Raw genomic sequence first — 14,329 nt, 5'->3', positions numbered from 1 at the left:
GGATCAGCTTGTTGGGTATTGTTTTTGTGTTTGCTTACTTAACAGTATGTCTTGGAGATCTTTCTTGTCAATACATATAGAACAAATTCATATATATTGTAATGGCTGCATTATATTCAAGTAAGTACAAATACACCAGTTTTAAATGTTTCATTGTTATAAAAATAAAGCTGCAGGAAACATCATTCTATGTAAATGTACACATAAGCAAGAACGTTTTTAGGATACTTATGAATAGAACTGCTGGATTAAAGATTTCACATTTAAAATTTCTGGAGGGGATTATGGGAGATGCAAGCACCCCTGGAGGTGCTGAAGCTACAGAATCATCTGAAGCCATAATGATCTATTACCCAAATACCTTAAATGGCAATCCCATCAGAAAGTAAATGCCACAACAGTTGGGGCCTTGATGCCTTGCCCCAGAAGATACTACAAGGGCCTAGAACATGCTCAGCATCTCGGCACCTGAATAGATGAACACACGTGGGCCAGTCACAGGCATATTCCTCGACCAGAATGCAAAATGTCCATCGATTTTGGAAAGCTCCCAAACATCAAAGAAGTTTCTCTTACAGAGATTTCTGGGTTCTCTGGGGTTGCTCTGGGCTCCTAAATTTCCATCCTATCTTCTTCCTCCCCTTTTCCAACTCACTATGTTGACCTAGACAGGCCCCTTGAAGGCTCAAACCACTTGCCAGTTCCCAGAGAACTTAGAGAACCTGGAATTTAGAATTCCTTTTTAGTAGACGTGGCCAGAGGTAAGATTCCACTGTACCAAAGAGTGAGGCAATCACCTGAAGCCAAATTGAATTAGTTTCCTGAAGAATGAATGCTGAATCAGGGAAGGACCAGCTCACTGATATTTCCTCCAGCCTGCCTTGAACGGGGGAGCAAAAAGACCCAGTTGAGTAGGGTAGGTTCTTACCCAAGGACATGCAGAGCACATAATCATGACAAGGAAAGCACCCATTAATTAGCCCACAGTTGGGCAACAAATACTTTATGTGACACTTTGAGCCAGGCCTTGAGCCAGTAGACAAACATATTCACAGTGTTGCCAGTGGCAAGATTCAGCATCAGAAATAAAACAGGCAAAAGGCATGCCGGAAAGCAAAGGAATTTTGTACAAAAGTCCAAAGGAGAGTATGGTACTTTGGAGGACTTAAAAGTGGTTTAGATGCTACATAAAGATGTCTGAGGAAACTAGATGAGGCTGAGAATGTAAATAAGCCACATGGTGGCAGGCTTAACCCAAACAGAGCCTGCTTTTCAGGGTCTAGAACTAGCTTAAGTTATTACAGAATTTACCTGCTTGAAGTTTGTATAACTTTTGTTTTCTTAATTTAAAGGACTGGTTTTTTTCCTCTGCATCCATGGGACCTGGCACAGGACTATTCCCTGATAGTCCAGGGAATATCAAAGTTGTTTTTCCTTTAGTTAACCAGTCTGTGCCACTTAATTCTCAAGTAAAGTAGGGAAGGCAGCTTCTCAATGGTTCTTAATGGGGCTGGGAGGAAGGATTCCTCCCCCTGCCCCGACCGCCCCACAAACACACATACCTCCCAGAGACATAGACATCTTTAGTTGTCTTTAATTTGGGGAAGGGGAGCTACTGGCATCTAGTGAGTAGAGGCTAGGGATACTGCTCAACATCCTACAATGCACAAGGGAGCTCCCACAACAAAGAATTATACAGCCCCTAATGCCAACAGTGCCAAGGGGGAGTAACCCTGTGCCTCACCTAAATGCAGTAGTAATGGAAAACACTAAGTTCAACCCTGGGCTCTGCTATTCCAAAAACAAGATCAAAAGAGGCGAAAATTAAAGGAAAAGTTTTGTTCAGACTCTTCCAGACACAGATCTCATCAGAGGAAAATACAACTCATGCTGAAGGAACCTAGAAAACAAAAGTGACAGGGCTCAAATGAAGAAAGAATAAACTCTATATGGAAATCCTCAGTGTAGAAAGAAAAAACAATACACAGGGAAGAATATGGAATGTTCCCACCAAATGTGAAATAGGCCCAGTCAATGCCATTTATTGTACATGTTGAACAGCCTCAGAGACCAAAGGGCTCCCATATGAGGTTTTTTTTCCGTTTTCTTTTTTGCATCAAGCAGGTTCTTCCAAGAGCCTGCTCATAAGGAAGACAAAAACAGAGTAATCCTCAATAAAATAAAACAAACAGGGAAAGCTGAAGTCTACATATGGGAAAAAAAATTAAAAAGGTTAAAAAACTCACCAGACAAAAACCACACCAAACACTCATCCCATTTAATTTCCTGTTCCATGCACTGAGGAAACTGAGAACATCAGGCCCCAAGGCAGCAATGCTCTGAGGTTCTAGCTCAGGTTCCCTCTTAAGTGACAGATTCATGCATACACATCCGCACATACCACTGACCCAGGCAGAAGTACACATGCATGCACAGGCGGCCAGAGAACCACAGTGGGGGATGAAGGAAAGGGGTGGGGGGGGCTGGTCAAGGATATGGTATCAACTGGGGACCCAAAGAACCCTTCCACTGCAGGCTAAGCAAGAGTCTAAATTAAAACAAAGGCAGAACACAGGATAAATGTAGGATGCTCAGAGAAGAGATTGGATAGATGAAGAGGGAAAGATGCAGGGGAAGTTTCGGGAAAGCAGCCTCAGAAGAGGAGGTTTTTCTTTATTGGGAACTCCAACGGGCAGAGGGCCTGTGACTCCAGTGATAAAGCGAGGCTAAAGGAATATGCCAAAGCATTACCTCTGCCTCCTGTGCTCTCCCAAGGTAGAGGGAAACCACAAACATCCACCCTCTAGCCCTCCCCATTGCTACGCTTAAGGACTTTCCGAAGTACACCCTGAAAAATGACCCCCCCCATCACACAAAGTTAAGCCCAGCAAAGGGCCAAGCATAAAAAGCCTCAGTAACTCTTCTTTGTGGAACCAAAGCCAGAGAAGCCCATCACAGCTGCCATTTCATCATCCTCCTCAAATGTCAAATCCTCCTCAGCCCTCCTTTTCTTCTCCTTCTGTTTCTCTTTCTTGTAGGCTTTGGCCTTTTCCTCCTAGGGGGGAAAATCACTCAGAATCAGTTCAGGCTCCTGAGCCAAACATTGTTGAAAGAGACAGATGAGCTTCAAGATTCCTTCCTATCTTTAGGAGAAAATAGTTAAAGACAAGTAAAATTTCAAGAGCAAAGGAAAAGCCACAGTAAAGATTCTAAGGGACAAGAAAGAGAAATTTAGTCTGTGGAGAGTATTTCTCAACCCTACTTTCCAGTTCAACTCTAGTTCTTACTTAACAGGTTTATGGGAGCAAAACCATTTAATAGCAACTAGCATTCTGGAGAATGTAGTCCACGCCAGGAGCTGGTCTCAGTGCTTGCTTTATGTATATCATATACTAAGATCTCTAACATGGAGAACCTGAGGCACACATAGGTTATATAACTTGCCCAAGATTCACAGCCAGTAAGTGGAGGAAACAGAATTCTGATCCAGCCAGCCTGGTTCCACGGGCCTCTTGGGGACTAGGTGCATTTAGTTAATCCCTCCTGTGGTAAAAAAAAGTATGGCCCAGAGAATCCAGGAATAAAGGGTAGACTTAGAGCCACTTCCTTCAGCTCATGCGAGTTCCAAACAAGGGCAATAAATGCTTCCGCTAATATACAGAAATTCAGGAGATACAAGTGTCCTCTGGAGGTGGCAGTGCAATGAGGAAGACAGCCTCCTCATGATTCGAAACATAAAATTCCAAGCTGGGGAGGGAGACGGGAAGACAGCAGAGCCTTACCTCTTCTCTGAGCTCCTTCATCCTTTCCTCAAAATCATAATCCTTCTGCTTCTCTTCCATCTTCTTTTTATTGACTTCAAACCGTTTCTTCACCTGATCCAAGGTGGAACGTTCCACACGCATAGACATGCCCAGGTTTCGCTGATCTAGGAGGGGTCAACAGTGAAGAAGGTAAGGTCATTACAACATCCTCAGCCCCTCAAAAAGTCTTTTCCTTTGGGGAGACCACTTCATAGTCGGTGTAGAGGCCTGACCACTGCACTGTATTTCTGAAGCTGATGTTGAATAATATTGTATGTCAACTATAATTATATATACATATAGTCACGGGACATGGAGTAGAGAGTGGGATTAGAATCAATGGAATTGTAATAGATAAGCATGATATCAGGGGTGGGAGGGCAGTACATGGGGGGAGGGGAATTGTTACTTTGTGAGGGTGAAAAGGACAACTATTGCATTGTTCTGTACACCTGAAACTAACAATAAAAAATTAAAAAAAAAAAAAGTCTTTTCCTGATATTTTCAAAAAATACCTTCTCATAAAACATGCAGCAAAAATAATTATAGCTGAAAACAAGACCCTTAGCTTTACTTGTTGCCAGAAGCAGCAGCCCCAGACAACAGGATGAAGATGGCTTTCGACTGCCGCTACTGAGCAGATGCAGGTCAGTGTGGACAGCTGAGCCCAGGAGAAGACTATGGTTTAGGTTTATTGAGAGCCTAGAACAGTGTCTCACCTTATGGCCTATAGAAACATTAGATAATGAAGTAAAGGGTGGCCTGTGCTGAAGCAACTGAGAATTCCTCAGGCATTAAAAAAAGGGCACAACAGGACCCACCCTTCCCCCCCACTGCCCACTCCAAAGCCCAATCCCAGCCCCAGTCACAAACTACCTCCAAGCCTTACGTTTCTTTCCATTAATGTGATCCAGGAAGTTGATGGAGTCCTTCACAACACAGTCACAGACATTGCAGTAATATCTAGCAAACAGAAAGAAACAGCACTTGAGTCAAATCTTGTTGTATAAATCTTATTGTTTTCAACCAAGAAACTCATATTTTTAGGTAAAAATTATTTTTAGAAGGAGGCGCTTCTCACTTCTATAAAGCCTTAGCTCTTGGAAGAATGTGGTAGCGAACGTCCAAGATGACCCTACAATCATCCCTACCCTCCTGGTATTTCTACCCTCCTCCCAATTTGTAACAGGGTTGGTGTGTGACCAATAAAATATGTCAAAAGTGATACTTTTTTTACTTCTAAGATGAAGTTATAAAAAACCACAGCTTCTGTCTTAGTCTGTCCAGGTGGATCATCTGCTCTAAGGGAAGCCACTTGCTTTGTTGTGAAAACTATGGAGAGGCCCTAGCCGCGTGACAGATGTTGGAAGCAGATCCTCCAGCCCCCCTTATTCCTCAGATGAACACAGACCCAGCAGGCACCTTGAGTGCAGCTTTGGGAGAAACCCTGAGCCAGAACCACCCAGGTAAGCCTTTCCCAGGTTCCTTACCCATAGAAATTGTGAGCTATTTGTTGTTCTATGCTGTTAAACTTTGGGTTAAGTTGTTAATTTACATAGCAGTAGATTACTAATATAGAGAGGAATGACAAGACTGGGTTTACTAAATAGCTCTGCGAAGTGTCACTGCTATCTGTGTTGCTCTCCTGCTGGAAAACCTAACTGGCAGAGTAGTAGTAGACAAAAGGATGAAGAATTCTTGTGGGGTCCTTCTTCCTATAGGTTATAGTCTTAGTCTAAGAAGGAGGTGGACAACCAGGCAATCCATAACAACTACCACCTTTACAGCCAGTCTGGAACCTCAATCCCCTTCAATAGATCCTAGCTCCATTCTAGCTCCACCTAATTTCTCCTCTAGAAATCTCCTAGTTGTCCTTTCCTTCATTTGTTCCTCTAGCAGGAGAACAATTACCCCTTTTAAGATACTAAGAAGTAGTTACAGTACTAATATGAATAAGCCTACAGAGGGACCCCTCCTAGAGATATTATTACATTAACCTGAGACCTTGGGGGACAAAGAAAAATAAACCTAAGGATGAAATTACAGGCAAAAAGGTTGTTAACCTGGGGCCACGAACCCTGCTCAACACTCCCTAAAACGAACATAACTTATTAGACCCACTCCTGGCTACAGAGAAAAATGAAAAGCCACTTACCCTCCCATCTCAGATTGTGGGGTGGTCTTGGTAATGACAATTGTCTTCCCAAGCTTGGATTCCAAGTCCACCTTGTAGTCTCTATGCCGGAGAAGCTCCCGCTTGACTGGCTGCACTGGTTTTCCTGAAATATAATGGGAAAGGAAGACCCTTCAATATTGTATTTTCTTAACCAGGGAGGAAAAAGGCATGCATGAAACCCAAAATCCAGAGGTTTACTCTCATTGTTTTTGAAACTTGAAGGGATATAACAGCCACTTCTAGCAGCAGCTAGGGAGAATTTGAACAGGAAAAATGATAAGCAATCCTTAACTCACCATAGCTGTTCTCCACTTTAAAGCCAACAAGTTTTGTTTGCAATGTTTCTATTCATTGATTAACTGAATTGAAGGGAGGTGCTCTGAATTTTCACAAAAAGCAACCTTTTAAAAGAGCAAGGGCACTCATGCTTTCAGATACCCCAAGCATAACACAGAAAGGATTCTTCTGAGAGCTGGGGAAATTTTTAAAAAGGGGACCAACATTTAGGAATTACCTGTTACATGCCAAACACTATTTTACAAGTTACATAAAAACGAAAAGGGTTAGGGGCCGGCCGAGTGGCACATTGGTTAAGAGCTGGCTTGGGACCCCAAAGGGCTCCAGTTCGGGTCCCACATATGAGGGCCAGTGACACTGCCCTCTACAGCTAAGATGCTGAACAACAGCTCAACCTGGAGCTGGGCTGCCATGAGTCGCCGGCGACGGCGTAGACTGCAGTGGGTTGCCATGGGCTACCGTGAGTGGCCAGCAGCCAGCGTGAGCGGCCAGCAGCCGCTGTGAGCGGCCGTGCAGAAGCCGGAGACTGATCTGCCTTGCCCGGGAAGAGCGCAATGATGGTGCCAACCTGGGCCAGTGAAGCAACATCCTCCACAACTAGACTGAAGAACAAAAAAGGACAGGAACTTGTCTGTTTCCCTTCCCCCAATTCCTCAGTGCTGTTCCCCTCCTCCAATTCCCCAATAAAATTTTTTTAAAAACAAACAAAAAAACCCCCCAAAATATAAAAGGGTTAGTGTGTGCAAGATGGTGTGGAAGTGGAAGAATGTACAAGTTTGAAAACAGATGAGAAAATCAGACATTTCTTTTTGTATAGTGGAACCTCTAAGAGAGGCCCCAAGTTCCTGACATTGTACAAGACACAGAGAACAGCAGCACTAAGCACTAACGGAAACAATCACACCTTCCTTGGCTGATACCCTTGCTCTTCTCCAATGATAGGAAAAGGTTTTGATTGAGCCAGAAATGTTCTTCTCACCATTAAGTAATTTCAAGGGAAAGAGAGAGTCTTCAACAGCAGTAATGCACAGCAGCAAAATACTCTGCAAACTTCTCCGTCACTACTAAAGATTCCACTCTTCCCTGTACTTCAGGAAAGTACTAAATGAGCCAAACAAAGGGAGAGCAAGAAAGCAGAGGACAACAGAGATGGAAAACACCTCAACACCACTTCAGTCCATCTCCTCGCTCTCATTTTATACATGAAGAAATCGAGGACAAGGGGGGCAGCGCTCTGCCAGGTTACACAGGGTAGCACAGCGCATTTCAACTCCCCACCCGCTCTCCAGCCACTGCATCGCCTCTAGGATGCCCTTAGCCCTTAATGGAGCAGGCACCCACCATCCTTCTTTTCTCTCTCTTCCGTGAGCCTCTTCTCGGCGAGCTTCTCATATTCATCTTTGTCCCACTTTCGGCGAAAGTCCAAGTTTTTTGTCTGTAGGGGGAAAAAAAGCCCTCAAGGTTAATCGCTAATCGTGTCTGAGTCCTAGAGAAAGCGCGTCATCGCTGCCAAGACGGCCCCGGGACCTGTCGAGAGCGAAACCTCTTCGGACTGCACCAGAAGGCTAAGGTGGCATCAGGACCCCAACTCGAGAAACCTCCGCGATTCCACTGACCCTGAGCCAGGGCCTTACGGGGGAGTCCTAGCACCCGGGCCATAGAATCTCAGGGAGGTGTTGGGAAGCCAGTCAGGTGCAGACTATTCCACGCTGAGAAACCAACCCCCTCAAACCTCCTCATACACAACACTTACCCCACTCCCCGACGCCATCTTCACCGCGAAGTGAATGGGAAGCCGGAAAATGTCGTAAAAAACGACCTTAAGCCGTAAAGCAAGCTTGCCTTCCAATAAGCTTAGAGTCTCGTGTTCTAAATGAGCTAAAACCTAGATGGCTCCTAAACAGGCTTGTCGGCCCCGCCTCTGCTCCAACAAAATGGCGCATGCGCAAGGAGAGTATGAAGCAACACGGAAGTAAGGGCGCACGCAAACGCTCTTTTAGACTGGCGTTTAAAAGCATCCAAGGGCAGTTCAACTCTATTTTTACAAACGAGGAAACTAAGGATCAGTGCCCTTTAATCTAATCAAATATGAGTACATTTCCAAGAGTTTCTAAACCTTTAATAAGGCTGAAGCACTGTTATTAGAGGCTCCAAATGTCCCACTTATCTGTATGCACTAAAGCACCCCCACCCCCCCACCCTCGCAAACACCGAAGTGTTTGCAAAAGCTGCAGCCTTCCCAAAGTACACATGGAAAGCTTTTTGCATTTTTTTTATCTTGAAGCAATGATATCACCCTATGGTTAACTGTTCCTTCAAAAGAGGATTATTATAGTCATTCAATCTATAGGGCACAATTTAATTAACATGATTGGTCTTGAGAAGGCCAGTTATCAGCAACACTCTAGGATAAAGAACTCTGTCAGATGGCTCACTATATGTTGATTTAGCGACATGATTGTATCTCCAAGGGCTACATAGGGGGAGGTTGGGGCGCAGGGGAGAACTGTGACTGCTCCTTTAACTGAATACAGAAACAGCAACCCAGGGAGGTTACTCCTAGCTCAAGGTTAGAATTCTCCAGTGTACACTCAAGAGTTTTCTATGTCCTATGCAAACCAACCCCTTGATAACAAATTACCAAAACTACCACTTTAAATATTTTATTTATTTATCCAACCACTTCTAGAGCAGTCACCTCCATGGCAGGACATGGAATAGTCAGAACAGTGATTCTGTCACAAGAAACAGTCTCCAAAATGTCAAAAGATCAGAACATCCGGTCAGGTCACCTATTAAGTTCAACATTCAAGATTATTAAACAGGCAGCCTCACCCTGCTGTTGTTAACTGTGGATGGGCTAGAGAGATGCCACATCAATATGGGTACTGCTATGCCCTTGGGATAGCACCTCTGTCCTCATAAAAAACAGAAAGCAGCCATTGTCCCTGCTTGCTGTCTCCCAAAAACTCAGACAGGCCAACAGCAGGTTGTGGACAAATTCCCCAGAATCTAGTTCAGAAGCCACAGTACAGTGAAAGGTTAAGTATCTGACTTCTGATCTCAGTGGTTCAGAATCCTTTCAGCCTGAGGCGTCTTTCCCAGAGCCTTGCTCACGGCAAACATCTCATCACTTCTTGGCAGCATTCAATGGCACTTCAAATCTGCCATCTGACTCTGCCATTACAGCATGTCTCTTTCACATACTAGCCATCTGCGCCCAAGCAGAAGAGCTGCTCACAATGGCCCAGGAGTCCTCAGGGCCTTCTAGAGTTCTGTACCCAGGAAGGATGGAGGAGGCAGAGGCACTTGTCACCCATCCTGGCCAGCAGTTGTGAAGTCCATCAGGAAGTCAGTCCTGGATGAAACATTTTCTACAAAGAGCAGCAGACAGCAATCAGGCAAGAATTAAGACTCGGATAGTCGCTTCTGAATTTCAGCCACAAGATTTTCCCGTTTAATGGCCACCTGAAACATAAGAGAACCCTCACGTGAAAAACTAGGAGAGTGATACCAGCTCCTTAGCCACTGCATTTCCAAATTTATTTTACTCTGTATCTGCTCCCACTGCTTATACAACCAGTAGGAAATAGTATGGGCTTCAAACTGCCCCAGAGAATGTATGCCCTCAAGACTAAAGGGATTCAAATGCCCAACCTATGTCTAGTTTGTTGATTAGTCTCAAAATATCCATTGAGATTTCATTTTCCCTTCTTCTGCCCACCGAGCCAATATCATTGGCTATAATGGTTGCCTGGGATGGATCTTCATTTATCTCTATCACTATTAAACCTGGAGATATCCTCAGCCTGAAACATATTTCTTAAAGAATCTAAAAAGGGGGCTGGCCGAGTGGCGCACTGGTTAAGAGCTGGCTTGGGACGCCAGAGGGCCCCGGTTCGGATCCCACATATAAGGGCCAGTGACACTGCCCTCCACAGCTAAGATGCTGAACAACAGCTCAACTTAGAGCTGGGCTGCCGTGAGTCGCTGGCAACAGCGTAGGCTGCAACCCCTGCTGCAGTGGGTTGCCATGGGCTACAGTGTGTAGCCAGCGTGAGCGGCTGTCCAGAAGCCGGCGACTGATCTGCCTCGCCCAGGAAGAGCGCAATGATGGTGCCAGCTTGGGTCAGTGAAGCAACGTCCTCCACAACTAGACTGAAGAACAAAAGGACAGCAACTTGTCTGTTCCCCTTCCCCCAATTCCCCAGCGCTGTTCCCATCCCCCAATTCCCCAATAAAAATCTTTAAAAAAAAAAAAAAAGGAATCTAAAAACACTCGGTCCCTTCTATGCCTGCCTGCCCCACTCACCTCCTCCCTGCTGGCCACTGTACGGAGTGTGATGACCCCTTCCATCAGTTCTTGCTCACCAATAATGACCACCAGTGGAATGCCCATGTTCTCACAGTAGTGCAGTTGGGTTAGTAGTTTAGGGTTGTTCTTATATAGCAGCTCTGCCTGAAAAAGATGAAAGTAAAGTAGGGATTTTGTAAGGGACCACACCACTCAAGCCCCAGGAGCAAGCATTTCCCAAGAAATAAGTAGCTAGCCCTCCTACCCTTAGAAGATAACTCTAGTGAAGACCAGAAAGATCTTGAGTTCCACCCTAGGCATAAAGTACAATGGGCCTGGTGCCTGAATTCCACATCTATGCTTAGATGGCTTGGATTTTAGCTCCATCATACCTTGATCCCAGCATCCCAAAGCTCTGCAATTAGCTTCAACCGTTCTTGGAGAAAGTTCTTCTGTGGAGTGGCCACAAACACTTGGGTCTCTGTGGTCCGTATCTTTTCACCAAACGCCTGATAAAAGAGAGAAAGGAAAGCAAAACTCATAAAAATTTCCTTTGCACCAGTAACTCCAAAAGAACAAAAAGAATCATCAGAAAAATAGTCCCACTGCACCTCTAGAAACATGCTAGTTTTCAGGCCTCCAGCCCCACTCCACCCCTACCTAGGACCTACCTTCATTCTCTGCTCCACAATGGAGAAGATTCGCTCCACCCCAATGCTGAGCCCCACACATGGCACCTTGTGGCCACTGGGGTCAAACATGCCCACTAGCCCATCGTAGCGCCCACCAGCAGCCACACTGCCCACATTCAAGGGCTCCTCCTCAGCCTGTGCTGGGGTCTGTAGCAGCACTGCTTCATAGATCACTCCTGTATAATAATCCAGACCCCGAGCCAGGCTTAGATCAAAGGAGATCTGTGGGAATAAGGGTATAGTAAGTCCCAGACAAAACTCAGGACCCTGAGAGCCCCAGAGGTCAGCAGGAGGTCCACTCCCAACCCAGCGTTACCTTCTCGGCAATTCCAAATAAAGTCAGGTATTCAAAGAGCAGCTTCAGGTCCCCCAGACCTTCTAGGGCCTGTTTGTTCTGAGAAAGTCTGGGATCTTGCAACATTTGCTCTACCAAGGACACCCCACCTGGGGAGACATGTAGGGAGAAATAAGGTCTGTGCTATTGGGTCGTCGGGAAAGTCATAACGCATTTTTGCATTGAAAAACAGAAAAATACATCATGACTTTCCCGACGACCCAATATTTACCCAGATGTGTTTTATCCAGATTTATCTCTAATGTGCTCCAGCTAGTCCTCCTCCTTTTCTAAAAAAAAATCCTGATCTCATATGACCAGACTCTCCTCCTTTTCCTCTGCCTTTGCTATCCAAAGACATAAGTAGTTACAATAAGTAAAAGGGAAATTAAATTCAGGCCAGGCTCTGGAGCTTAGCACATCTACAGAAAGAAACTGCTTCCAAGGTAGAAGTTGTATACATATCACCCTCGCTTTTGTTCTATCATATAGCTCTGAAACCCTGGTTCTTACCATGACATTGGACATAGTCCCCAATTTGATCAGCCACTTCAGGAGCCAGGCCTTTCTTTGCCACCATCTCATGTCTCACATCTTTCCAAGAAATCTGCACAAACACCCAAACATTAGTCCAGCCTCAAGATCCTTCTTTCTCTAACTGAGAAAGGACATCTCACTTTCATTCAGTATGTGTGTCATGAGTACCTAAGGCTATACTCAGCAAAGTCAGAGACAGCTTAGAAAATCCAGCCACCATCCCCACTGCATAGCAAAACTTATGCTTGCTTCAGAATGTCTCTTTACTTTCCTCCCAGAAATAGCTCACTTCCAGCCAATATCTCCTTATTTTTCTCTAGGGGTATAGATTTGAGGGCAGGACAGATACTCTGATAGGGTCTACTGAAGCATGTCTTCTTGGTTACCTTGTCTAGTTTGTCTATCGAGGAGCAGATGCCATGGAACTTGCTTTCAGGAACACCACAGACAGCAAATAGCCCATCCAAAATCCGCCGGTCATTGACCTATGAACTCAGTGGAAGTAACCCAAGGGCCTTGTCAATGCCCTTTCCCTCAAAACAATGGCAGTCCCTACTCTACTGACTCATAAAAGAAATAAAAAGGAAATTTCACAGGATGTTTATATAGATATATATGAAATGCAACAGCTGTACTAAGAGAGTCCTAGAGCTGCAGGCTTAAAGGCTGGGGTCACCTATGTTGTGGGGCAGCATCAGGCTAAATCCAGACTTCTCCCCTCAGTCCTCAGCCTTGGCCTCACCTTGATGAGGAAGTCCCCTAGCTGCAACCCACTTAGGATTTCACAGATGATCTTCAAACACTCTGCATCAGGGATCATAGGGTCAAATTGACCAGCAATGTCAAAATCCTACAGCAAAGAAAAAGATAGGGAAAACAAAATCTTCACTGAGTAGCCAGTTCCCAGGTTGTGGCCCCCCGAACTATCAAATCATGCTGCCTCCTTCAGGCCACTTACACACTGGCAGAACTCCCTATAGCGGCCTTGGACAATGGTTGGGCTCTCCCGCCGCCACACCTTTCCAACATGGTAGCGTTTCATCTTCCTCAGTTTGTTCATGGCCAGATAACGAGCAAAAGGGACCTCACATAAATAGGTTAAGGAGGAAGGACATTGCATCCCAAGCTTAGGCCCAGTGTAAAGACATTAGGGCCTCTATCAGTTGGATCTCATCCACAAGGATGAGAACAAGCACTTTGTCTTATTTCCCACAATCCCCAAGGCCTAGCAGTACTTGGCATTCAGGCTAGTAATACCTGGCATTCAATATATATTGAATATTGTCAAACGACGGAATCCCACTTTCTACTGCAAGTTCAATAGAAAGCAAGGGAAGCAGAGATAGAAATGACCCAAGGACTTCAAGTCTGGGCCGTTCCCTCCCATTTGAATCAGTTCTCAACCATCTCAAAATAGTCAAGCTTTACAACCTCAATTTACCTACAACTTCTATGTCAATGTTTCTTAAAGTGTAGCTCAAGGACCACCTGCATCTTTCATTACCCAGGTTCCTGCTTGAAATGCAGACTGCTGAACCCCACTCCAGCTATAAAATTAGGAATATCTGGGGCTAAAGGCCAGAAATCTGTGTTTCTGCAAGTTTTCCCAAGGGACTGTGATACACATTAAAGTTAAATGATAGTGCTCCAGGCCAGGCTCTGCTGGCAGAATTGCCTTCTGGGAGAAACTGGGAATAAAGGCTGCTGCCAATAGACCTATACAGTCCCAGAGTCACTCTTGTCCCTTTTGTCAAACCCCTCTGGGTTTGGAAAGAAACAAGTCAGCCTCCAGCACTCAGAAGGATACAGTAAGGTCATAGCGCAGGGACAATAGCTCTCCACCCTGATCCTTTAGATCATAAATGAGCCCAGAGTCCTCTCCATACTTCTCAGTGAGCATTTCCTGCAGGGGTCAGACAGAAAGTGCCACAGTTCAAAGGAGGACTCCAGAACACAGGCTAGAAGCCCTTTGGAAAACTGAAGGCAGATGAAAAATATGAGATTCCATTACTCTTTTTTCTCCTCTTACCTTTAGCTCAAATGCTGGGGTATCCAAACCTTTTGCTCCATGACGTTTAAAGCAGCTCACAACCATATCAAGAATTTTCTCCCTCACAACCATCTGCTGGGGACTAAGATCTCTGGTGCCCTAGAAACCAAAAGCAGCCAGAGTGAAAACAAAGGCAAAAAAAAAAA

At 45.0% G+C, this 14,329-nt stretch overlaps 2 protein-coding genes across 3 annotated transcripts in view; both read right to left on the bottom strand.

Moving 5' to 3' along the window:
- Positions 1–972: 972 nt before the first annotated feature.
- ZMAT2 (zinc finger matrin-type 2) lies at positions 973–8,135 on the bottom strand. The gene is made up of 6 exons (XM_019663355.1): positions 8,030–8,135; positions 7,618–7,711; positions 5,959–6,082; positions 4,693–4,766; positions 3,783–3,928; positions 973–3,055 (listed from the first exon to the last, which is right to left on the bottom strand). Exons 1-6 carry the CDS (start codon positions 8,045–8,047, stop codon positions 2,912–2,914), a joined length of 600 nt encoding a protein of 199 aa, XP_019518900.1. The 5' UTR covers positions 8,048–8,135; the 3' UTR covers positions 973–2,911.
- Positions 8,136–8,926: 791 nt separating this feature from the next.
- LOC109393413 (probable histidine--tRNA ligase, mitochondrial) overlaps positions 8,927–14,329 on the bottom strand; it is an 8,070-nt gene continuing 2,667 nt past the window's right edge. Inside the window, exons 3-13 of one of the 2 annotated variants that reach the window (XM_019662580.1) lie at positions 14,163–14,282; positions 13,941–14,036; positions 13,092–13,217; positions 12,876–12,983; positions 12,520–12,618; positions 12,110–12,203; positions 11,579–11,706; positions 11,242–11,484; positions 10,963–11,079; positions 10,589–10,735; positions 8,927–9,744 (exon numbers count right to left, since the gene is read on the bottom strand). In XM_019662580.1, coding sequence (XP_019518125.1) covers positions 9,685–9,744; positions 10,589–10,735; positions 10,963–11,079; positions 11,242–11,484; positions 11,579–11,706; positions 12,110–12,203; positions 12,520–12,618; positions 12,876–12,983; positions 13,092–13,217; positions 13,941–14,036; positions 14,163–14,282 — 1,338 coding nt within the window. In that variant the 3' untranslated portion in view covers positions 8,927–9,684. The remainder of the gene's footprint in view (positions 9,745–10,588; positions 10,736–10,962; positions 11,080–11,241; positions 11,485–11,578; positions 11,707–12,109; positions 12,204–12,519; positions 12,619–12,875; positions 12,984–13,091; positions 13,218–13,940; positions 14,037–14,162; positions 14,283–14,329) is intronic. The other variant, XM_019662589.1, reaches the window with a different exon arrangement.

The sequence above is a fragment of the Hipposideros armiger genome, unplaced genomic scaffold, assembly GCF_001890085.2.
Source record: "Hipposideros armiger isolate ML-2016 unplaced genomic scaffold, ASM189008v1 scaffold_11, whole genome shotgun sequence".
Lineage (NCBI taxonomy): Eukaryota > Metazoa > Chordata > Mammalia > Chiroptera > Hipposideridae > Hipposideros > Hipposideros armiger.
The sequence above is the reverse complement of the archived record's forward strand: the minus strand, read 5'-3'. Positions and strand labels throughout refer to the sequence as shown.

Bases quoted from the DNA above. Each gene is read 5' to 3' on its own strand.
- ZMAT2 (XM_019663355.1), bottom strand. The intron at 6,083-7,617 runs GTGGGTGCCTGC...ATTATATTTCAG, and splicing joins AGAGAGAGAAAAGAAGGATG to GAAAACCAGTGCAGCCAGTC. The intron at 4,767-5,958 runs GTAAGTGGCTTT...TCTGTTTGCTAG, and splicing joins CCACAATCTGAGATGGGAGG to ATATTACTGCAATGTCTGTG.